The sequence below is a fragment of the Lepidochelys kempii genome, chromosome 2 (assembly GCF_965140265.1).
Source record: "Lepidochelys kempii isolate rLepKem1 chromosome 2, rLepKem1.hap2, whole genome shotgun sequence".
Taxonomy (NCBI): domain Eukaryota; kingdom Metazoa; phylum Chordata; order Testudines; family Cheloniidae; genus Lepidochelys; species Lepidochelys kempii.
The window spans coordinates 117,047,532-117,072,554 of NC_133257.1; the positions used below are offsets into that span (position 1 = coordinate 117,047,532).

General features: G+C 39.4%; 1 protein-coding gene across 4 annotated transcripts; it reads left to right on the forward strand.

Moving 5' to 3' along the window:
* The first annotated feature begins 3,595 nt into the window (after window positions 1-3,595).
* Window positions 3,596-23,606, forward strand: SSR1 (signal sequence receptor subunit 1). 4 transcript variants are annotated; one of them, XM_073332101.1, is made up of 10 exons: window positions 4,562-4,587; window positions 8,995-9,056; window positions 9,155-9,273; window positions 11,835-11,922; window positions 12,145-12,407; window positions 13,279-13,355; window positions 15,345-15,423; window positions 16,550-16,643; window positions 21,679-21,742; window positions 23,475-23,606. In XM_073332101.1, exons 1-10 carry the CDS (start codon window positions 4,577-4,579, stop codon window positions 23,479-23,481), a joined length of 864 nt encoding a protein of 287 aa, XP_073188202.1. In that variant the 5' UTR covers window positions 4,562-4,576; the 3' UTR covers window positions 23,482-23,606. The 4 variants fall into 4 exon arrangements, with proteins under 4 accessions (XP_073188200.1, XP_073188203.1, XP_073188201.1 ...); XM_073332099.1 differs by lacking the exons at window positions 4,562-4,587; window positions 8,995-9,056 and adding an exon at window positions 3,596-3,807; XM_073332102.1 differs by lacking the exons at window positions 4,562-4,587; window positions 8,995-9,056; window positions 21,679-21,742; window positions 23,475-23,606 and adding exons at window positions 3,596-3,807; window positions 17,394-17,555.
* Window positions 23,607-25,023: the final 1,417 nt, after the last annotated feature.

Consider the following 25,023-nt stretch of genomic DNA (forward strand, 5'->3'; position numbering starts at 1 on the left):
TGCAGGTAAATACTGTATCATAATGAATGTGTGACAGGAGAACAAATTAAGCTTGATTTTTTAATTTTTGAGTAGTTGACTTTGCAACCTTAATAGTGTTCTTTTAACATAGTTTAATTAAACAATTAACTCACTAGTATAATATTAAGATATTAATATTAATATCAACAATCTTCAAAGAAACTAGGAATTGTTTTAAAATACCGTACTAAATAGAAAAATTGGCATCTCTGGTTCTTACTGGTTTGCGGAAAATCAGGTCCCATAGTTTTGCTAGATGGTTGGCTATTTTAAATTATGGCACTTTTATATGCAAGAGTACTCTAACACATATGGGCCCTGACCCAATGCTCACAAAAGTCAACAACCATCTTTCCATTGACTTCAAAGGACATTGGATCAGGCTTATAGGCCCCGGTTCAAAAGTACATAGGCACCTGTTTAACTGATAAGATGTAAAAACATCTTTATGCATTTGTTCCTGGAAAGCGCACAACACGTGCACACACCACTCATATTGATCCCATGGTTTAAGAAAAAAGACACCAAATACCACAAGTTTCACAACACAATCATGAGAGTTAGTAACACTGAACAAAACCCTAAGGCTAAACCCAGGGTTGTAAGTTCAATCCTTGAGGGGGCCAATTGGGGATCTGGGGCAAAAATTGGGATTGGTCCTGCTTTGAGCAGGGGGTTGGACTAGATGACCTCCTGAGATCCCTTCCAACCCTGATAGTCTATGATTGTATGAAAGACCCAGTGCCTGACATGTCCACTTCATCTGTCAGTATGCTACCCCAAAGAGATACCTGGTGCCGCCATGGGACATGGACCATCTTGGATGGAGAAGCCAGTGTCTGGGAGTGGATGGTGAGGGGTTTGCACTGTCCTGCCTTGATTTAACCCCAATGAGGGGTGAGTCACCAGCCAGCAGCATGAGGGCCTTAGTGAGATAGGACATGGATATTGGGGTGGGGTTAGTTCTCTCCCCTCCTACACGATTAAAAAAAAAAAGTAGGGCTGGCATTAATAAATGCAGGGAGGTGCTGGGTTTGGAACAGTAGCCTGGTTATCTCATGCTATTCAAATGGATAAAACGTAGTCATGGCACAAAGCTACTGTGCACAGGGTCAGCCAACAGCTAGCATGGCCCCCGCTCCCCCCAGTAGCACAGCCTGTCTGCACCTCACAGCTGCCTGCTTTGGGCCAACCAACCAAGCCCCCGCACGTGCTGGTGCAGAGCCTCCCCGCTCCTTCGCATAAACGCGGGGGGAAGGGGCCGCTCGCCATAGACTTGAGCTAAGAACAACATCGCACATGCGCAACGTGAACCTTACGGACTAACATGAAGGGGAAAGGAGTCCAGGAGAGCTGGCTGTATTTCAAGGAATCCCTGTTGAGGTTACAGGGACAAACCATCCCGATGAGTCGAAAGAATAGTAAATATGGCAGGCGACCAGCTTGGCTTAATGGTGAAATCCTAGCAGATCTTAAACATAAAAAAGAAGCTTACAAGAAGTGGAAGGTTGGACATATGACTAGGGAAGAGTATAAAAATATTGCTCGGGCATGTAGGAATGATATCAGGAGGGCCAAATCGCACCTGGAGCTGCAGCTAGCAAGAGATGTCAAGAGTAACAAGAAGGGTTTCTTCAGGTATGTTGGCAACAAGAAGAAAGCCAAGGAAAGTGTGGGCCCCTTACTGAATGAGGGAGGCAACCTAGTGACAGAGGATGTGGAAAAAGCTAATGTACTCAATGCTTTTTTTGCCTCTGTCTTCACTAACAAGGTCAGCTCCCAGACTGCTGCACTGGGCATCACAACATGGGGAATAGATGGCCAGCCCTCTGTGGAGAAAGAGGTGGTTAGGGACTATTTAGAAAAGCTGGACATGCACAAGTCCATGGGGCCGGACGAGTTGCATCCGAGAGTGCTGAAGGAATTGGCGGCTGTGATTGCAGAGCCATTGGCCATTATCTTTGAAAACTCGTGGCGAACGGGGGAAGTCCCGGATGACTGGAAAAAGGCTAATGTAGTGCCAATCTTTAAAAAGGGAAGAAGGAGGATCCTGGGAACTACAGGCCAGTCAGCCTCACCTCAGTCCCTGGAAAAATCATGGAGCAGGTCCTCAAAGAATCAATCCTGAAGCACTTGCATGAGAGGAAAGTGATCAGGAACAGCCAGCATGGATTCACCAAGGGAAGGTCATGCCTGACTAATCTAATCGCCTTCTATGATGAGATTACTGGTTCTGTGGATGAAGGGAAAGCAGTGGATGTATTGTTTCTTGACTTTAGCAAAGCTTTTGACACGGTCTCCCACAGTATTCTTGTCAGCAAGTTAAGGAAGTATGGGCTGGATGAATGCACTATAAGGTGGGTAGAAAGCTGGCTAGATTGTCGGGCTCAACGGGTAGTGATCAATGGCTCCATGTCTAGTTGGCAGCCGGTGTCAAGTGGAGTGCCCCAGGGGTCGGTCCTGGGGTCGGTTTTGTTCAATATCTTCATAAATGATCTGGAGGATGGTGTAGATTGCACTTTCAGCAAATTTGCGGATGATACTAAACTGGGAGGAGTGGTAGATACGCTGGAGGGGAGGGATAGGATACAGAAGGACCTAGACAAATTGGAGGATTGGGCCAAAAGAAATCTGATGAGGTTCAATAAGGATAAGTGCAGGGTCCTGCACTTAGGACGGAAGAATCCAATGCACAGCTACAGACTAGGGACCGAATGGCTAGGCAGCAGTTCTGCGGAAAAGGACCTAGGGGTGACAGTGGACGAGAAGCTGGATATGAGTCAGCAGTGTGCCCTTGTTGCCAAGAAGGCCAATGGCATTTTGGGATGTATAAGTAGGGGCATAGCGAGCGGATCGAGGGACGTGATCGTTCCCCTCTATTCGACATTGGTGAGGCCTCATCTGGAGTACTGTGTCCAGTTTTGGGCCCCACACTACAAGAAGGATGTGGATAAATTGGAGAGAGTCCAGCGAAGGGCAACAAAAATTATTAGGGGACTGGAACACATGAGTTATGAGGAGAGGCTGAGGGAGCTGGGATTGTTTAGCCTGCAGAAGAGAAGAATGAGGGGGGATTTGATAGCTGCTTTCAACTACCTGAAAGGGGGTTCCAAAGAGGATGGCTCTAGACTGTTCTCAATGGTAGCAGATGACAGAACGAGGAGTAATGGTCTCAAGTTGCAGTGGGGGAGGTTTAGGTTGGATATTAGGAAAAACTTTTTCACTAAGAGGGTGGTGAAACACTGGAATGCGTTACCTAGGGAGGTGGTAGAATCTCCATCCTTAGAGGTTTTTAAGGTCAGGCTTGACAAAGCCCTGGCTGGGATGATTTAACTGGGAATTGGTCCTGCTTTGAGCAGGGGGTTGGACTAGATGACCTTCTGGGGTCCCTTCCAACCCTGATATTCTATGATTCTATGACCTTGCCTGCGCGCACTAGAGGACTGGGAAACGAGACCGCTCCCGCAGCACATACGCGTTTGAGTTTTTGGGCATGCGCCCTAAGGGCCAGAAGAAAGCGTACGTGTTGCTAAGTCACGTGATCCCCTCCCGCTTCCTCAACGGAGCCACGTCCTCTGCGGTTCGGGGGCGGGGTTGGAGAGCGTGCGTGGCGTGAGGGCGCCAGGTTCCCGGATGGAGGCGATGGTGATCGCCATTTGGGCAAGAGCAGCAGTGGCGGAGGGCGCTAGGTAGCTGCTACGATGAGATCCCCGACCCAGCTGCTGTTGCTCGTGTTGTTGGGCTTTCCCGCCGCCCTGCTGCTCGGCGGAGGTCGCGGCGGCCTGGGTGAGAACGCGCGCGCTCTTGTTCGGCGAGACGTTGATATTTGAAATTCGAACGGGAAACGTTAACCGCTTCCTGGAGCGGGCGAGCGCGTGAGGGGCTGGGCCTGGGCTTCCCCGGGTGGGTGGAGAGGCTAGGTATCCGGTCATGGAGCGTCGGGGCGAGGGGTGGGCCCGGGATCCCCCTGTCCAGTTTGGGGACGGCCAGGTCCTGCCTTCCTGGTGCCGGGCTCTGTTGCTGGGCATGCTGGACATGCCGGCGGCAAGGGCGGCGCCTTCCCCCGCGCTCAGCGGCGGCCGGCCGGGGGGCGCGGGGAGCTCCCCTTCCAGAAGCGGGCGGGGAGGTTGAGCGGCTCGTTGTCCGCGAGGCTGACGTGTCACTGGTCTCCCCACTCCGGCGACCGGCCCCTGCATGCGAAACGCTCCCGGCTCGGGGGCGTCCTCCCGGACGTGTGCTGCGCTCCCCGGTGCCTCCGGGGCACCCGCGGCCACACGCGACGCGCTGCAGGGCTGGGCAGCCGGACGAGCCGGGGCTCGGGGGTCGGTGGTTTTCCGTTGGCAGGTGTCAGGAGCCCAGACCGCCAGCCTCGGGGCCAGGGACCTGACACGTCGGGGCCACCGTTTGTACTGCTGCAGTGAGCAGTAACTTGCTGGCAGGCCCCTTCGCTTCTGGGGCGCGGGGGTGGGGGGAAGAGCATCCTGTCAAGGCAGCCAGTAACGAAACTCGACCGTGTGACTAAGCAGAGAGGCTGCTAAATTACAGCAGGGAGTGCATGAAATGGCTGTAAGGATCTTTTTCTGGACTCGCTATACAAATTGATGAGTGCATACTTTAAAACGGCAGGATAATGCGTTGGCCGCCAGGCTTCTTTTTTTCCCTTCCCCAAAGTGTCCTTCAAATAATAAAACACTCATGTCTGTTTACACCGTAATTTTATCTGATTTAGCCTTGAAAATTGCTGATAATATTAAGTTGTAAGAGGGTTGAAGGGCAACGCTGTACTTGCATGCTTTTCTTCCTGGGCACTGCATCATGTATCATGTGTTCCTCTTCCCACAAAAAAGCAACTCTTTTTCTACTATTGCCACATCATCATTCCTTCTGAAATCCATTGAAGGGATCACAGATTAGTGTGTTGTTTAGAAAACACGTTTATGTAGTGAGTTATAAAATAACAGAGCAGGCACTGGTTATAATTAAGGTCATGTCAGGACTTTAATTATAAATCCAGTATTCACAAACTCTTAACTTTCTGAAATCTTCTAGGGGCTGAAATTATTTCAATTAGTTGTGGCTAAGCAGTAAACTTGAAAAGTTTCAGAAAGTCTTTCTACAAATTGCTAAACATAAAATTTGAATTTTACAGATCCACAAAAGGATTTAGTAATTGTGAGGCTGAACTTTGTGACACCTAATTTTTAGGCACTTAGAAAATCACAGGAATTACACTTCAATCTGAGAAGCCTGAATTTGATGCCTAGGCTCCTGTATAATGGATGAGGAGAAATAGACACCATAGACTGCAATCTGCTAAGCCAGTAGGCTCGGCGGGAAGCTGCCTAAACTAGCCAATGAGAGATGCCGACCGCAGGGGTATAATAAGCAATCTGATTGACAGGTTTCAGAGTAGCAGCCGAGTTAGTCTGTATTCGCAAAAAGAAAAGGAGTACTTGTGGCACCTTAGAGACTAACCAATTTATTTGAGCATAAGCTTTTGTGAGCTGTAGCTCATGAAAACTTATGCTCAAATCAATCTGATTGAGACTGCTGTAGTGCCACACTAAATTCAGATTTTTCTCCGGTCCAGAAGAGGAGAATTGCTCCTGGTTTATTTGGGAGTAAGTGCCCTCTGTACTGTGCAAAGCTGCTCTTTTGCTTACAAGTTCCCTAAACTTGATAACTTTGGATTTTTCCTCTATTTTTGAGGGTAGAATGAGGAAGAGAAAGCAGGGGAATTAATTTTGTTTCTGTAACAGTGAAAGGTCACTATGAATTTGAAATCTGTTAATCTAAAATGAGTTGAATAGCTCCAGGTACTGTATCTACCCTTGACCTCCCTGACAATTTTTTTGGATTTACATTCCCATTCTACTATATTTTAAAACAATATCTTTCCTATTTATTTGTAGGTAGGTTGATGCCTCCAGGCGTCACTCAGGTTTTGGGCCCACAGGGGACATAGTAAAGCTGCACATGAATTGCTGTCAAATGCATGAAGTAAATAGGGATATCCTTTCTCTTCAGTTAAAGTAATTTTAGGTGTAACAATAACAGGTAAATTAATTCAGACAAATGGGGTTAAGTTGGCTGTCTTTAAGATCACAGGGCTTAGAACAGTGGATCTTCATGCACATAGGTTGAGTTATTCATATGCATGTTTGTAGAATTGGACCTCTGAATGCTTGTCAGGAAATTAAAGTACACTTTATTGTAAAAGGTGTGGCTATGTTGTGCATAGGTATGCATGTTCTTAAACATGAGAACTCTTAATGTTTGAAACCATGCCACTCAATAGGAAATGTAATATGGTCAAGTTGTAATATGTAATATTACATATGTAATATGGTCAAGTAATGTGGTCTTATTTTTCTTGTTCTTGAGCATTTAAATGGTTGGTTGTGCACACATGCAGTTCTGTTTCTGGTGGGGAGCTTTGCATGAGCCATATGATTGGGGATTAAATGTGTAGTCTTCAAACTTCGTCAGTATGGGCCTACATATTTTAAATGTGTGTCAGGACTCACTTTTACAAATGAAGATTTGAGCTAATTTTATAGGTGCTCATATATCATGAATGTGATAAAACATCGATGAAGTGAGCTGTAGCTCACGAAAGCTTATGCTCAAATTTTTTAGTCTCTAAGGTGCCACAAGTATTCCTTTTCTTTTTGCGGATACAGACTAACACAGCTGCTACTCTGAAATGAAATGCCTAATGACTTTGAATTAAAGGAAAATTGATCCAGACCAATTATTGATGTGAGTGTTGATATTTGTGGTGGGGAAGAATTTCAGAGCAGGTGTGGAAAAATAGCACAAGATGCCTTTAGTTATAAATCCACTATAGCATTCTGATCATTTTGACCTGCTAAAGTGAACTTTCTTAGGTCCTTAAATTGTATCCTTTGCTATAATTTGATATATACTATATGATATATTAGCAAGGCCCTTGCCTTAGTATTTATTGCGTGTGCCCCCCCCCCCCCCCCCAAGATTTTGAAGAAGCTAGTATCTGGATTTTACTCCTCTTCTCCCCCCCCCCCCCATTTTTTTGATTATTTGTGGGTGGGGAAGGGGGTCCCAGGACTCTCACTGAGGAAGCAGATGGGGTCAGGGGGGCAGCTCTAGGCTCCCTGCTCATCTCATTTCCCCCAACGTGCAGGCGCAGCAGCCTCCAACTGACAATTACCCTCCTCTGCCCAGGCATGCTGAAGAGGCTGGCAGGGATCCTGTGAGGAAATGGATAGGGCTGTGATGAAGGGCCAGGTCAGGAGGGTTCTCTGCCCAGTAGGCGAAGTGGACGGGACTCTGTATCCTGGAGAATGAGATGGGCAGGAGCCAGGTCCCAGTAGCCGAGAGCGCCTGCACAGAACTCCCCTTACCCCCCGCTGGAGAGTGTTAGTACTCATGGGGTGCAGCCTTCCACTCCCCTCCTGACCTCAGCCCTTCAGTGCATTCCCATTCTCTTCCTCTGTACGGGGGCGGGGGGAAGCAGGAGTGGCAGGGAGCCAGGCTCCAGCACCAAAGACCACTCAACCAGTATGTCATGAGTACCCTGGCTCCCATGAGCACTGAACACCCTTTCTCCCATCTCTTGCCTGCTGCTTTTTGTTTTCATATTTTATCAATTTTCACCATTTTAATTTTTGAATAAACAATAAATAAAGTTCCAGGGAAATTTAAGAAAAAATTAAAACTGAAAATGAGAAGGGCTTAGATGTTTGATTCCATTTAGTTCTAATTTCAGACATTTTCCCATCTTGAGCCAAAATACTGCAATATAACACATAGCAAGGGATAGGAAATGAGCACTGGAGCATCCAGTTAGTTTAGCTCAGTGGTTCTCAAACTTTTTTTTTTGTGGACCACTTGAAAATTGCATAGGGTCTTGGCGGACCACTTAATGATGTTTCCAAATGTTGTTTGTATCATTAGCTAACTATTTGCTTTGGATAAAAGTACTGTATTTAAAAAAAAAAACCTTTATTTTTTTTGTTCTACAAATAAAAGCACACAACTCATTTTAATATCAGTAGTCTTACCTTTCTAATGCGATGGATATGCCCTCTCTCCCCTGTCGCAGCAGCCCTTGACCTGGGGCTGGGAAGGAGGGCCATCTCTCTGGAGCTGGGGAAAGTTGCCTCTTTTTCTGGCCGCCGCAGCCTTGCACATCCCAAATTCCCCCCCCACTCCCCCCCAACTCCCTCTTCTCACCCCACTGTCCCCTCCCACCTGCACCCTATTCCCCCCCAAGGCCACCACCTCACTTTACATGTGTGTCTTCTCCAGGGTCCAGACACCTAATTAGTGGAGCCATGCCTGTGCAGCTCTACTAATTAGGTGGGTGGCCCTTTATTTTGTTGTGTGTGGCCACCCAGACATGCACCTTAGAGGGAACTATCCACGGACCATGTGAATGGAGCTTGCGGACCACAGTTTGAGAACCTCTGGTTCAGCTGAATGTACATGTAAAATGGTGCATTTATTTCTGCCTTTTAAAGATCTCTCAGGTCCAGATTCTGACCTGAATTGTTGAACTACATGAATGAAAGCAATCCAAACAGTCGGATTCCTCAATGTACATAAAATAGCATGGTTTTATTATTTCTAACTATTACTAAATAAATTAGCATCTGATTTTTCAACTTCCTGTTGTATAAATGTAGGTTTAAGATTTAGTGGATTACTTAGGAATAAAGAACGCTTTCATATCAGCTACACCAAATGTTATAAACTTACAATAATGAGACATTCATGGTAAAATCAGGAGTCTAAGAAGCAGCTTGGTTACTTCCTAGTACCATATGGCAAACACCTTGACAAACCTTATTTTCTCTTTTTTTCTCTGCAGTTGTGTGCACCAAAGCTTTAATTTGTTTTGAAATTGCTGGTACATAAATTACTAAATTTTAAAACCGTATTCAATAGAAACTGAAGTTTCCAAACTGATAGCAGTTTCTGCTTATACAGACCAAAACTTCTGCATAATATTTTGCAACTAAAGCCTCAAGCTATATCTCCTACCAGTAAATGTAAGTCTTGGAAAACTGAAGTATGATCCCAACGTCCCGTTAGTCAACCACACTTACAGAAAATGACTTATGGTATTTCCATCTTTTTTTGTTACTAGGTTCAAGTTCACTAGTTGCAGCCCAAGATGCTACAGAGGATGAAGAAGCAGTCGAAGATACGGTAGTTGAAGATGAAGACGATGAAGCTGAAGTTGAAGAAGATGAACCCACAGACTTGGTAGATGTGCATAGATTTTTGTTTCAAAGCATTAGATTAAACGGCTTCTTTAAGTTAGAGGTTAGATGGATTAGGTGTATCACTTTTAGTAGTCCATATTTAATTTCTTTAAAGTGGCTAAAGAAAAATATAATTAAGGACCTTAGAAATATTTTCAATTTGGGCAACTAGGAAGGATATAAGAGGAACAACTAAATAGTAATTGGAACACTGTGCTTAACAGCATCTTAAAAAGAGAACACCAAGTGAAATTGCACAATTCATGCTTTTTCCCACTTCAGCATTCACTTTAAAAAGATAATGGTATTTCTTCAGTGTAAATTTGGTTTGTCATATTGTCTCTTTGAAGTCTCACTTAAGCCCTGCAATAATGTTTGAAGTCTAGTTTTCAGGCATATTTTTGCTTCTATTAATTACATCTACAGTCTGAAATAAAATCACCAAGGTACATTTGTCGTGCCACCAGAAATATCACTTTCCTTTTTGAAGCAAGTATTTCAAAATCTTGATGTGATATGATTTATGTAGTGTTACTAGTCACCTCTGGCATATTTAACATTCAGCTGTTAAATACCTGGTGGAGGCTAATCTCTTGACATCAACTCATGCACATTAATGCTAAGAAATTAAAATGAAAACTTGGGGTGTGGGAATGGGAAAATAAAGGAAAAAGGAGAGAATATGAAAAAAGAGAAGGATGTGTGAGAATTTTTATATAAAATAAAGGAAAAGAATTACTAGATTACTGCTTGATAAATACATTTGATGCATTTTACTGGTTTTCATCAAATTTATTTGATGCCCTTCCATACTACATGACCAGCTTAAGAGCAGTTGGATACTATTCAGCAGGAATTAAATATTGGTGGAATTAATGGAATACATTCAGTGTACATTGTCTATTTAGCCATCTCTAGTAGTAAGTTGAAAATTGTTAAATACGGTTTTCAAACAGTATAGGACTGGTCTTGAAATAACACAAGATGTGGCTTTGCATTGAAGCATGAGATGTCTTTCTCTTAATTTTTGGGTTAGTAAGGGAATAGAGGTAAATTTTTGAACTCCTAGGGATGAATAAAGTAGTGAAAACTCTAAAAATTTCCTGTGTGCTTGATTTTCTTCAAAAAAATATTTGGTCCAAGAATAAACGTTAGACTGTAAGCTTAATTGAAGCCTAACCTTGACCAACGAATTGACAGAACTCTGTTAAAAGTAACCTTCATGTACTAACTTTTATGTGATTAACAGTATTTCACAAAATATCTACAGAGTTTTACAAGTAGAAAACAATATTATAATGTGAGATGCACCTCATTTCAAGGATTGTAGCATTGGTAATACCCTTACCAGGCTAGAAACACCTTTATTATAAATAGCTGCTGCCCTTAAGAATTCCTAGATGAATAGCAAATCACGACCAAAATTTTTACAAGACATAGGATGCCTTGTTTCAAAAGTCTGTCCTCTTATTTAGAGATGGACGGACAGTCATACTATTATAATATAGGGATGAGAAAATGAAGCCTGACCAGAATGTGGACTCAAAGAACAATTAAAGGGACTCCAGAACCTGAGTTCAAACACAATACAACTTTTGTACCATTAACATCTTAAAATGAAGCTGAAATAGTCTTTAAACAAAGATTTTATCTTCAGCAAAAATTACTTTCTATTGTCTAAGCTATATTCTGTAAGATCTTTGTTTTTAATAAGCAACTGACACCATCTTGGAGTGGGTATGGAAACTTGCTTGAATTTTTGAAGTTATTTTTAGACTGTTCATTTAAACAGTGACACTCTCCTGTAGCTTTGTGATCAGAAGCCTTATCCTTTAGGTAGAATTGAAAGGTGTTTGTCAAGACATCAGTTGAGATTATCTTCCCTGTAACGGTTGACTACTAAAGTGTCAAATTACTGAACTGCTTTATGTTTAGTCATGTCATCAAATAATGCAGAGACTATACAAACTTATACACCTATCTTGGTTAGTAAACAGGGAACTATATTTTGGCTATTTAAGTAGTTACTTGAAAATCTTCTTAATACGTTTACATTTAACACAATTTTATATTGCATAAACAATTATTTACAAGGAGGATGCCTTGTTCTTGGTTTTCACTTCATTATAAAGTAACTAGATGAGAAGGACAAAACAGCCCTTGGCTTAGACCATGCTCTTTTTTAAAAAATAGAGAACAACCACATAACTAGGGGAAACTAGATTCCACGATTTTAGATTACCAACTCTAAGCACCTCTTGTACTCTAGAGCCTATGAATATGGTAATCCTGCTGTATTTAACTCTCAGCAGCCGTTTACAGGGCTGGAGAACTAGCAGCTCAGGGTCAAAGAGAAGCAAACAGCAGAGAGTTGGCAGTCTGTCACATCAGAATAGTTCTGCATCAGCAGCAGCTGTAAATGTTATGAGGCATCCTGTAACAAAATTAGTGGGACAAAACAAAATACTTCCATTACACTTAATGTATAGGATTCTCATAAAATGTGCACATTCTTTGCTTCACTGTTTATTATAGGTTTTTCAAAAAATTCTCTTGTCTTAGATAGAAGAAAAAGAGGAAGAAGATTTATCGGGAGAACCTAAAGCCTCACCTAGCGCTGATACAACTATCTTGTTTGTGAAAGGAGAAGGTAAGGTGTGCACAAGTCCTGTAGCAATCTATCAAATGTTTGGCTGTTGCTGACTGGTCGCTAGTTTTAAATGTCATTACACATGCATAAAACAATGCTGAAGCCCTAATAAAGCACTATACAGTTTTTTGGGGGGGGCTGAGTTTAAACTGGCATTTTTGTGCACTTTAACGCTGGCATGGCGTATACAAACTTTTCTAACCTTAAGATATTATGTTCTAGACTTTCCAGCAAACAACATTGTAAAGTTCCTGGTAGGCTTCACCAACAAGGGTACAGAGGATTTTATTATTGAGTCTCTTGATGCCTCTTTCCGGTACCCTCAAGACTATCAGTTTTTCATCCAGAATTTCACAGCTCTTCCTCTGAACACAGTGGTTCCACCACAAAGACAGGCCACATTTGAGTACTCATTCATCCCTGCGGAGCCTATGGGTGGTCGTCCCTTTGGACTGGTTATAAATCTGAACTACAAAGACTTAAATGTAAGACGGTTTTGAAATTACTTTTACTCCTTCAAATTAAAGTGGAATTGGGGGCAGGAAGGAAAAGGCTAATCCAGTTGATAGTGTTTTAAAAAACACCTAGTATCTGTGTAGATACCATTAAATGCTTAGACCAACTTATTTTTTCTGTTATGGATATGTATTTGATTGTAGATCTGTACATGTTTTGTGTGCTATAAAATTACACTTGAACTTACAGTAGCTAGGGATATTATAGCACTTAAGGATAGTGAATGGTGCTCTGTCTTTACAGAAAAACTTGACTTTCTCCTGAGAGATCTTGTAAACTCACTGGGTGAGATTTGTGTAGTCCCATGAATTTGAGTTAATGTGACCAATGCTGGCAAGTGTTGTCATTAGCTTTTTAGAAGATTTATCAAAGGCACTAATGGGAGTTAGGTGCTTGGCTCCCGTTTACTTTCAGAGGAGTTAAACATATAACAGCTTCTTGCACCTTTGAAAGTTCCCTCCAGTGAACAATGTAATAAGATCCTCAGTGCTCAATAGAACATCTCTATCACACTACAGAATGACATGAAATTGGTAATAGCATTTGTGCTAAAGCCATGGACACTATCACATGTTCTTATGTAAGATTTTTTTTGTATTCTACATACTTACCAAAGGTATTGCTCTTCAAGTCTTCGGCTAGCTCATTTCAGAACCCCTTGCAGTGTTTTCTTCCATAGCTATATGACTTACCTTTTTGTTGTGAGCTAATCGGTTCCTCTGCTCTCCACATAGTAGTTTGTCCTCAGCAGAGGTTTTTAGAATCTCATCACATTTCCTTGGAAGGCATTACAATTACGAGAAGTTAAACGGTTTTAAAAATTAATCATAATTATTGCAGGGCAATGTGTTCCAAGATGCTGTCTTCAATCAAACTGTTACAATTATTGAAAAAGAAGATGGATTGGATGGAGAAACGTAAGAGAAATTTGAACTTGCTTTTGTTGGTAGTACATCAGCAGTAATGTACTTCTATATGTGGCCAGTTAAAAATGCTTTTGTCCTCATTTCATGGGATGCTGGAAATCCTGTATGGCCTGGTGATGGTAGAGCATTCGGAAGAGGGGAGAGGAAATAGAGGCTGTGCATTCTTGTTTAATGTGAAATAAAACTGATTGGATGTGCAGTTTCTCAGAGTTCAGAAAAATTCTGTACATAATTTGTATAATATTACTATTTCAGATAGGATAGCTTTCATAACTTTTCTGTTTGATATCCAAGTCCTGAGTGTAAGTGTGGCCTATTGGTATTTGCAGGAATAGCCTCAGTCTGAGGCTGTATTCCTAAATAAAATTATTCGTAGGGAGTAAGGGTGACACAGATGGCTCAGGGTATTGAGATGCGGTCCACATTTTGAAGGCTGAAGTACCTGTGGTATACCATTTCACTGTACTGAGGCACTGTTTTAAATTAGTTCAAGTTGCAATCTGAGGGGTTCTTTTCAGGTGGCAACATGTGAATTGTGAGTCTAATTCCTAGTTAACATATGCCTTCATCACAATTTTGGGGAAATGCAAAGAGGCTAAAAGTCAATTGCTATGAAAACAGAATTACTTGTCCCTGGAAGTAGCTTGCAGTTTCTTCTGGGGAAACTTCTAGCTGCTTTACTTCATCTGTGGATTAGAGGCATTCATTATGAGCATTTAACTAAATTGTTGAAAGAAAGGAAATGAGATGGTGCTCTCACTACTTGTTAAACGTACCTTAAAATATTTTGTGTGGAATTTTCTAAAGCACCTACATCACCCTTTTGAAGAAGATAACAAGCATTTACAGATGACTGTACCAGAATTTGCCTGCTTCGCAAATAAATTTCCAAAAGCTTATTGAAAATGTCTCTTTTGATGATTCTGATTGTTAAGCTCTTTCTGCAGTGACTTTTATGAAAACAACAAGGATTCTGGTGGCACCTTAAAGACTAACAGATTTATTTGGGTATAAGCTTTCATGGGTAAAAAACCCACTTCTTCAGGTGCAAATAAACTTGTTAGTGTTTAAGGTGCCACTGGACTCCTTGTTGTTTTTGTGGATACAGGCTAACACGGCTACCCCTCTGATACTTGGCACAATTATTTTTATGGTTCATAGATTTAGAACTTCTTGTCAGCTTCAGCTTGTAAAATTGGTTAGTTTAAGACCTTGGAGGATGATCTACTATTCATAATAAGGGAACCTAACCTCTTAAATACTGAATGAGATGTAAACTATAATTGGAATCTATGGAAAAAGAATTCAGCTATCCACTTAGTCTAGGAAATGTACAGGCTGTAGAACACTCCCTCCATAAGTTCTAATTTAGATATCCACTTTTTAGGATGCTCCATCACCAGTAAAGATTTCAGGGTATCCTTGCAACATGTGCGTTGAGGTGGTGTGTACTACAGAGGTGATTATGTAATGTGGTCTCATAGCTTTTGTAACTGATTAGTAAATTAGCAGTCACATTTATTCATTCTCTTACACACACCCCATTTTAGAATTTGGTATGTCATGTTAACTTTAGCAAATGTGAACGTGGAGAAATGTCAGCTAAATATATATTTGTTGAAGACTGCCAAATGGCACTTTTGTATGAAAATTTGCCCTGTTTTTTCAAGTAAAAGTTAAGATTACTGTAACTTATCAGAGCCAAACAACTCTATTTGGTTTACTCTGTATTTCACAGTACTTTGTATTAAGCTTCTTTCTTTCTCCTGAAAGAGATGGGAGAGAGACCTCATAAAACTTATTTAAAAAAAAAAAAAAAAAAGTGCTTGTCAAACCACACACTGTGCAGAGGCACTCCAGGGGCCCGATAAAATTTCTGCAATTCTCATTTTGTTTTAAACAACGGATTAGACTTCAAACTGAAGATGACCCTACTTTTTTTTCTCTTTTCCCCCTCCTCTCTCCCTCTTACCAAATAAGAATCTTCATGTACGTGTTCCTGGCAGGACTTGGCCTACTTGTCATTGTTGGTCTACATCAATTACTAGAATCTAGGAAAGTAAGTAAGCAATTATGTACATGCACTTATCATATATATGGTATTCTGTTGATGCTGAAGCGTTAGCTTCCAGTCAGAGTAATACACCTTTTGTGGCCTATTATGGCACAAAAGAACTCATGAAAATTTAACTTTGATCAGTGAAATTGAAGAGAAACAGGTTGATACTAGAATTCCTCCTAGCCTTTGAACAGAAATGTCTGAGCTGTTTTGTAACTTTAAAAAGTTATGCTGATGAGTTGCTTGTCTACCACTGTGCCTTTGCTTACCTTCTTCCACCATAGCAATGGTCAGCCTTGTGGAGTAAAAGGCTCTGGTGTTATCCAAATGGCAGGAGTGTGCAGCTACAAAACTACATTTTCACATACTGTTTACAACCTCATTGAAGTCCTTCCTCATTTCCTCCTGTTATGTCAACTTTTAATGCCCTGTCTTAACTTTATATTGTAACCTTTGGGGCTGGGATCATGTATTCCTACATGTTTGTATTTCCTTAGCATGATAGGCCTGAGTATTGAACACTATCATAATATTACAACTAGTGGTTTGTCGTCATACTGATTTGGCCAAGTAGTACATCTAGTGAAAGTGTAATTCAACGATCCAGGTACCACAAGGGTGTTGATTTCAAAGAGTAATAATAGAATGCTATTAGGGAAAAATCCTAAATTTTTTTTCAAAATGATAGATCACAAGTACACTGGAGATAAGAGTAGTGTTTTGTAGATTTCTGCTTTTTTGTTGGTAATTATTTAATACTGTACTGGATCATTGATATGTATGGAGCTGTATGGGAATCTAGATACAATTCCTGCCACATGGAATGAGAATAATAAGAATTTAAAAAGCTTAAGATCTAACACCTTATTAGAGTTCTGACAAATTACTTAAGGTGTCCAGTTTGCTAAAGTTAGGCTACAAGGAGAGCTTGACACTGTAACTGTTCACAAGCTTAAAGTTGTATTTTGTGTGTGCTTAATGACAGTTGGCTTTTACTAAATACAAGAATTTCTTATTTAGGTTTAATACCCTGACATTTGTACTACATAAAGCTTCCTTATGGAAGGCAAATCTGTTCACATCTCTTGGTGTGAGATAAACATATTCTTGCCTCAAACTCTTCCAGAGAAAGAGACCAGCACAGAAAGTAGAGATGGGCACATCAAATCAAAATGACGTTGACATGAGCTGGATTCCTCAAGAAACTTTAAATCAGATCAGTAAGTAGTAAGCCTTTCACAGCTGGGGCATGATTCACTTGTTTTATCAAACTGTTAAATATTTTTTACCAGATTCTTAAGCCATCTGCTTCATGAAACAGGTTCAGTCTAGAAGTATCTTAAGCATATGCACCTTTTTGAAATAACTTTTGCGTATTACACCGTAATTAGCTATTTTAAATAGTAAGCTGTTTTTAAAGGTAGACTCTAAACAGACTTTTGTAGAGCTAACAGTAGCAGCCACCACAAACTTTTCTTCCTGTCTGCTAGTCATTTTCATTAGATTCCATCTCACTGGTTCGCTAGAAGCGAAGTCCAAAATAGGTGTTACATGGCAGAAGTGATCTATATACAAAAAAATTTTTTCTTACCCATTCTTTCATAGACTGGCCTTCAGCACTGCTGACCCTCCAACCAAAGTTTGATCACAGAAATCTGAAGTGGTCCTACTGAGAAGTCCTAGTGGAATAAGACATTCACCCCTCCCCCCCCCATGAGTTTTCAGTCTATAGAATGAACCCATTTAAGACTATCAAATGATCATCAAAGTGTATGATCTTGTACTTATCAAACACAAAACATTAAGACTAAGGTTGTGTAGTTGTATTGGAGTCCTAAATATCACTAACTTCAGTTAAGAATGCTAAACCCAAATTCAGTATCTGATTTTTCTTAGGCTGTTAGAATGCTTGTGGATATTTCTAACTTCTCTTTTGCTGTTTTTTCTGTTTCGCTTTCCTGTGGCTTCAGTGCAGAGTAGAAGAGGTGAGGCATTTAAACTTTGACAGTGCTTTATAGTAACTGGGGGGCTTTTACTATGCATCTACACTAACTGGACTTTGATAAAAATTCTAATTCATCACTGCATGTGGGAGTCATTGTAATAGCATGAGAGCACTGGTAAGATTTAGGGGCGTCAAGCGATTAAAAAAATTAATCGCGATTAATTGCGCGATTAAAAAAATTAATCGCGATTAATTGCGCGATTAAAAAAATTAATCGCGATTAATTGCGCGATTAAAAAAATTAATCGCGATTAATTGCGCGATTAAAAAAATTAATCGCGATTAATTGCGCGATTAAAAAAATTAATCGCGATTAATTGCGCGATTAAAAAAATTAATCGCGATTAATTGCGCGATTAAAAAAATTAATCGCGATTAATTGCGCGATTAAAAAAATTAATCGCGATTAATTGCGCGATTAAAAAAATTAATCGCGATTAATTGCGCGATTAAAAAAATTAATCGCGATTAATTGCGCGATTAAAAAAATTAATCGCGATTAATTGCGCGATTAAAAAAATTAATCGCGATTAATTGCGCGATTAAAAAAATTAATCGCGATTAATTGCGCGATTAAAAAAATTAATCGCGCGAACAATAATAGAATACCATTTAAATATTTTTGGATGTTTTCTACATTTTCAAATATATTGATTTCAATTACAACACAGAATACAATGTGTGCAGTGCTCACTTTATATTTTTTATTACAAATATTTGCACTGTAAAAAACAAAATGGTATTTTTCAATTCACCTCATAAAAGTACTGTAGTGCAATCTCTTTTTCATGAAAGTTGAACTGACAAATGTAGAATTGTTTTATTTTTGAATGCAGTTATTTTTTTGTACACAATGTAAAACTTTAGAGCCTGCAAGTCCACTCAGTCATACTTCTAGTTCAGCCAGTCACTCAGACAAGTTTGTTTATATTTTCAAAAGATAATGCTGCTCGCTTCTTGTTTACAGTGTCACCTGAAAGTAAGAAAAGGCATTAACATGGCAGTGTTGTAGCCGGTGTCGCAAGATATTTAGGTGCCTGATGCGCGAAACATTCATGCGTCCCTTGGTGCTGCAACCACCATTCTAGGGGACGTGCATCCATGCTGATGACAGGTTCTGTTGGATAACAATCCAAATCAGTGCAGACCAACACATGTTCATTTTCATTATCTGAGTCGGATACCACCAGCAGAAAGTTGATTTTCAGTTTCAGTGGTTCAGGTTCTGTAGTTTCCGCATCGGAATATTGATCTTTTAAGACTTCTGAAAAAATGCTCTACATCTTGTCCCTCTCAGACTTTGGAAGGCACTTCACATTCTTAAAGCTTGAGTTGAGTGCTGTAACTATCTTTAGAAATCTCACATTGGTACCACCTTTGCGTTTTGTCAAATCTGCAGTGAAAGTGTTCTTAAAATGAACTACATGTGCTAGGTCATCATCCTGAGACTGCTATAACATGAAATATAGGGCAGAATGCGGGTAATACAGAGCAGGGGACGTACAATTGTCCCCCCAAGTAGTTCAGTCAGAATTTAATTAACACATTTTTTTTTAACAAGCATCATCAGCATGGAAACGTGTCTTCTGGAATGGTGGCCAAAGCATGAAGGGGCATATTAATGTTTAGCATATCTGGCACATAAATACCGTGCAGTGCTGTCTACAAAAGAGCAATGTGAACACCTGTTCTCACTTTCAGGTGATATTGTAAATAGGAAGTTGGCTGTATTGTCTCCCGTAAATGTAAACAAACTTGATTGTGTTACCGATTGGCTGAACAAGTAGGATGGAGTGGACTTGTAGACTCTGAAGTTTTACATTGTTTTGTTTTTGAGTGTAGTTATGTAACAAAATTCACATTTGTAAATTGCACTTTCACAATAAAGAGATTGCATGACAGTATGTGTATGAGGTGAATTGAAAAATACTATTTTTACAGTGAAATATTTGTAATAAAAATAATGTGAAGTGAGCACTGTACATGTTGTATTCTATGTTGTAATTCAATATATTTGAAAATGTAGAAAAAATCCAAAAATATTTAATAAATTTCAGTTGGTATTCTATTAACAGTGTGATTAAAACGACGATTAATCACGATTAATTTTTTGAGATAATCGCGTGAGTTAAGTGTGATTAATCAACAGCCCTAGTAAGATTACAGACCTTGGATGTTGCAGGTAAACAACGTTTTGCAACATCTAATAGATACAAGAATTCTAAAACTAAAGGAGGATCTATGACTCTGTTTTGGTAATCTAGTTTAAAAGTGCACGGTGTTTTATTCCCCTCATATTACTGCATAGATGAAGGCTGCAATTGTGAGAAGTTTTGTGTGGGGTTTTTTGTGGGTTTTTTTGAGTGAAAAGAGCAAAAATTATGTATATGTAACAAGGAAAAAAGTCAGATCTCATTTTAAATACAGTTAGTTCACTTTTAGTACAAATAACTGCATATGCCATAATATTTCTTGCATGTAGAATTTTGCACACTGTTAGTCAAATCTGTGAAACTTTACAAATCTATCTTATGGTGTGGGACTACTCATGATGAGGACTGGGAGAAAACTTGGATAGGGAGAAAGGTAGGTGAGTACTGGAGCAGCATCCAAGAGTACCACAGTCTGCACCTACTGTATGAAATTAGTTGTGCAAGCTGATGGAAGTGATAGTGGCTATGGATCTGTGGCCTTAGATAATGTGGCGTGAAGTGTAAGAGTAACCATTAGAAAATTGACGGTTATATGACTCAGGAGGGATGCTGGTCTGCTGGATTAGGCATGGATGCTATTGAGACCTAGTTTATAATCCTTAGGCTGATACTGAGTTGCTGTGATTGTGGGCAGACTACTTAAACTTCCTGTGCCTGTTTCCCTTTCAATAAAAATGGGAATAGTATTTTCTTACCTGGTAAAGGTCTGAGAACTGGTTTTGCATCATAATTGTAAAATGCTACAAAACTATTGGGTCCCTTCCTGTATCCTACCTGTTTCTTTCCATAGGTCTTTTTGGGGGGGAGGCAGTGGTATAGAAGACTGTAGAGGGAATGTATATCAGAAATATGAAAAGGTGCATAAATTAGCAACAGAAGATTTTAGAGTAAAATGGAGAGATTGATAGGGGTCTAAACAGCAAGGCATAAAATACTCTCTGGAGCCAGGGGTTCAAATTTAGGCATGATTTTATATTTTGGTTGTGTTAATTAGTGACTTGATGCTGAAATAACCTTGAACTTCCTGGCTTTCAGATGTTTATGTAAAAGATTTAAGACTTTTTTAAAAGTTGTATATTTACAGCTTTCAAAAGGTAGAATAAAGTTTTTTTTGTCTGGGAATCTCTGTACACTTTCAGTAGTAAGACTGTTGAAGACACTGACCCATATTTGAAGTGTCGTAACCTAACAAGCATTTGTAAAAACGGTTAGATCTATAAAGGCACCAATGATCTAGATATTGCCCCCCTCCATGAATAGCTGCACTTGTCTTGTACAAGGACTGAAAATTCTTCTACTCTGTTTTTGTTGCACAAAAAGCATCCCTAGAGCAAAGGACAGTTGTAGGCCTGCCATAATCAGTTTTGTAAACTACCAGGATTAAACATCAAATGATTATTTTATAGTATTGTAAGGCTTCAATGATTCCTAGAGTCATGGGATTTAAAACCATCATGGCTAATATCTCTTTTGCCCCGCTGAATTCTGATGTGGTTACCTCAAACCATTAAAGGAATACTTGATTCCAGCTGTTAGATGGTAAAGCATTACTCTCTAGCAGTTGATAGGATGATAGAAAATAATATGCAAATTGCTGGAGGCGTTTAATTAACGGAAGGTAAGTGTAGGGGTTTTGGCATGGCTTCTAAAGGAACCAATAGAGCATGTAATCCTTTTAGCTATGTACAGATTAATGTTTTGAATGCAAAGCACCTTTCATTAAATGTATTTTAGCATTTATTTTGTTTTTTTACAAACAAATAATAATCAGTCCTGTGAGGTACATGTCAAAGAACATGAAGACTTGTATGCCCTGAAGTTAAATAATAGGTTTTAAATACTATGCTAATAGCATGTTCAAAAACAATCAAGTAAGTTTCTCTTTCATCTCAAATCTGCCTCCTGCATAGCAGTGTACTGGAAAGCCAAATAGCAATTTCCATTCTATTCAGGAAAAACATAAGAATACATGTGCCCTTTTAATCGGATGTACTATTTGCAGCAGTTTAAGTAATTTTGTCTCCTTTTCTCCTTCAGATAAAGCTTCACCAAGGCGGTTGCCCCGCAAAAGGGTACAGAAGAGATCAGTGGGATCTGATGAGTAAATGTTAATTAATACAACAATTCAGCCTTTACTAATCCTGCCCCTCCTCCCCCGTTTTTTTTCCTGGATTGCAGTAGTGCACAGAATCCATATCAACATGAGGAAAATACTACTTACTATTTTTGGACTGACCAATTTATCTGACCAGTGATAACATTGCTGAAAACATACTTCTCATCCCTTTTTTAAGATGATAAAATTGCTTTTGGGGCAGGGGAATGAGAGTTAACCATTAAGGTGTGTGTGTGTGTGTGCGTGCGTGTATAAACAGTTGATCTTAACAGAATCATTGTGCTACCTGAAATGTGCCTTTAGAGTCCTATGTAATGCTGGCTTGTCTGCAAATCTTTCTGAAGTTTCTGGATTTTTTTCAGAAATCCAAATGTGTAGTTGCCTAATCTATTCTGATTGTATTCTGTTTATATATGAGTCTTCATGCATTTTTTATTATGTAGTATCCTAAAGCTATGAACTTCATTCTTTGCTGCACACATAGCTACTTTTATTAGAATTTTTATATGTTCCTACTTCAGTGATGATGCACTGATTATCTGGACATTTTTTTTAAATGTAGCTAGTATTCTAAAGGCACAAGCAGGTGTAACTGCTTTTAGCAGTACAGAATTTTTTTGCTGCTGTTTGATATAATGCGCACACTGTGAGACCTAAGAATCCAAATGTATTTGTATAAATGTTAGGGATTTTTACAGCAGCAAAACTTGCGAAGCATGAAATGGTATGTAATCTATATAAAAGATTCTTTTTACAAAACCACCCAGTTATATCTGTTTAAATTGTTAATTTATTTAACTTGTGCCAACAGTTCTGGTATTTTGGACCATAGAGATATCTGTGGAATGCTTGCTCAAGTAATTAATAGGCCCCAATTAGTGTTCAGTGACTTCCCTACCCTTACAAAAACTAGAAGAATCGCAAGTAGCAAAATGCATTGAGTTTCATAAATTACATTGGATGCAAAAGATAATGGTCTTATGAAGTTATGTTACACAGAGACTAGTTAATGTACAGTAAAGACTTTTTGTAAACAAATTTTAATTTCAAATATACCCTGCAGGTGTACAAAGCTATGAGTTCTTAAATGACAGTAAAAAAGAAATTAACTTTGACCCTTTTTTGTGTAGTTATGTGAAGTTTTGATCTTAGTGAAGTACTTTAGAAAGCTATAAGTATATTACAACAAAATTTAAGTAACTGAGTCACAGTGAAATGACAGCTATTGGAAATACCTAAATCTTACTCAGACTTTAAATTGGATTGTACTTCATGCAAGTTTTGTTTAACTTCTTCAGGTTATTTCCATTATTAAATACATGCCAGTTCAACCTACATTTAAAAGATACAAAGCTATGCACCCTCAAATAGGATTTGTTTTGTAGAAGACTCTAGTTTCATGATTACTATAAACTTAAGTACAGATCTGTCACTAAAAATGTATAGGAGAATAAGTTTTGGTATAGGCAACTGGATTTCAGTCTTGAATTCTCTGACAATAAAAGGAAGGAACATAAGGCCATATTTATTTTAATATAGATACCTAAATACCTAAAGTTAGCTGTCTGAATCATTAGGTGCCTAAATACCTTTTTAAAAAGTCCCTTAGTCATCATTTTGAAGTTTGCTCAGTTTAGGAAAGGCAGTGATTTGGGATTTGTATTTTAGTTTTATAGTTTTCTTAGTGCTTATTTCTTGATCTGCCTTTGTTCTGCAGGGACTGAGCATCTGAGCCAATGACAGATGAACAATACCTGCAAATCATTTCCACACTGGGTGTGAAACAGGGTCTAAGGTCTGAAAGTCCCTGTACTGGCGCTACTGTACTATAAACTTCCCTGTAAATGAAGTGTGAATTATTGACTCTTGTCTTGGTGTGGAAAGTAACTTCCTGTTTTTAACAGTGCTTGACTTACAAACTTGACAACATATAACTAGCCAGTAAAGAATGTTTAATTACCACATTGCAGGATCTAATAGATTATTAAAAATGTTGTACAGGCTGATCATAGTAAATCAAATACACTTAAACCATCCTCCATTTAGCTGAAGTGGCTGGTTGCTTGCATTAGCTGATGTACAAAGTTGTTGTTTTGAAGGTAGCAGTCAAATGATTATCAGATTATATTCATACTTCTCCTGATTCAGCAAAACAATTAAGTAATTGGGGGAGAAACTGACTGAACCCCTTGCATTTTAATCTCAAGATTATGCCTGAGTACTTGAATTCACTGAGAATCTTTTCAGCATGTGGTGATGGGCAACCACAAATTTAACATATCTCCTAGAGTCAATTTGAAATCTGGCAATGAAGTGTTATCTCCATCTACATTCCCAAGGAAAATAAAGGTAACAAGGACAATTCTGGATTGTGAGTCTTCACACGGGAGGCAAACCCTATGCACTGTACAAAAGCAAAGGACCAGAACATATTTATTGTGATGGGGGTTCCATACGGTAGCAATTTGGAGTATCCAACTTCATTCTTTCACCTTAGTATAAATGAGAAAGTGGCCCTCATTCTTAATACTTCTGAAACAGTCGGATACATGGTACAACTTGAGATTTAATAAGTACAGCTCTTCAACTACACAGAACTCAGGTGAGTGTAGGTTTTTTATTAAATAAAAGCAAACTTTTAAAAGTAGTGTTTAGAAATAACTGTCAAATATGATACTTCCATTTAACTCTTGGTCTTCCCCAGCCATGAAGCAATTTAATGTAAAATAGAACTAAAAATAACTACTACTAGAACTTTAAAAAAAAAAACAAAAAACTTGTTATAAATTAGTCAAAGTAATCTATACAAGTTTTTTTTAAGGAGAGCCAATTGTTTAATACTTCCATTACATGAGGTAATCAAGGTCACACTTAATGGGCACCCAGCCAATTGGAATGGGAGGAAGAAGGTAGTGCTATGTGGCACAGAAGGAAATAGAGCCAGTCTTCAAATTTCTACACTTGCATGGGTGTTGTGGTAGAGGCTAGGTATGACGTAAGAGGGAAAACTTCTTGGGGGGGGGTTACATTATGCCAATTTTGTTTAGTGACTTGAGCTGTAGTGATCACAATTAATTTTTAAGGCACTACTTCCACCACTAGCATGAAATACTTATAGTGCAACTCACCATTGACTTAGATAGGGGGTTGCTTACTAAAATTTACTCCTAACAACTTCTTGGGGAGAATCTTCCTACTTTTAGCTCTCCGTTAAGTACTTTACATGCATTAAATAGCATAGTTCCAATTTCTTGTTCCCCTTTAAT

Bases quoted from the DNA above. Each gene is read 5' to 3' on its own strand.
- SSR1 (XM_073332099.1), top strand. From the start codon at position 3,723: ATGAGATCCCCGACCCAGCTGCTGTTGCTCGTGTTGTTGGGCTTTCCC. The intron at 12,408-13,278 runs GTAAGACGGTTT...TAATTATTGCAG, and splicing joins TGAACTACAAAGACTTAAAT to GGCAATGTGTTCCAAGATGC. The intron at 15,424-16,549 runs GTAAGTAAGCAA...AAACTCTTCCAG, and splicing joins AATTACTAGAATCTAGGAAA to AGAAAGAGACCAGCACAGAA.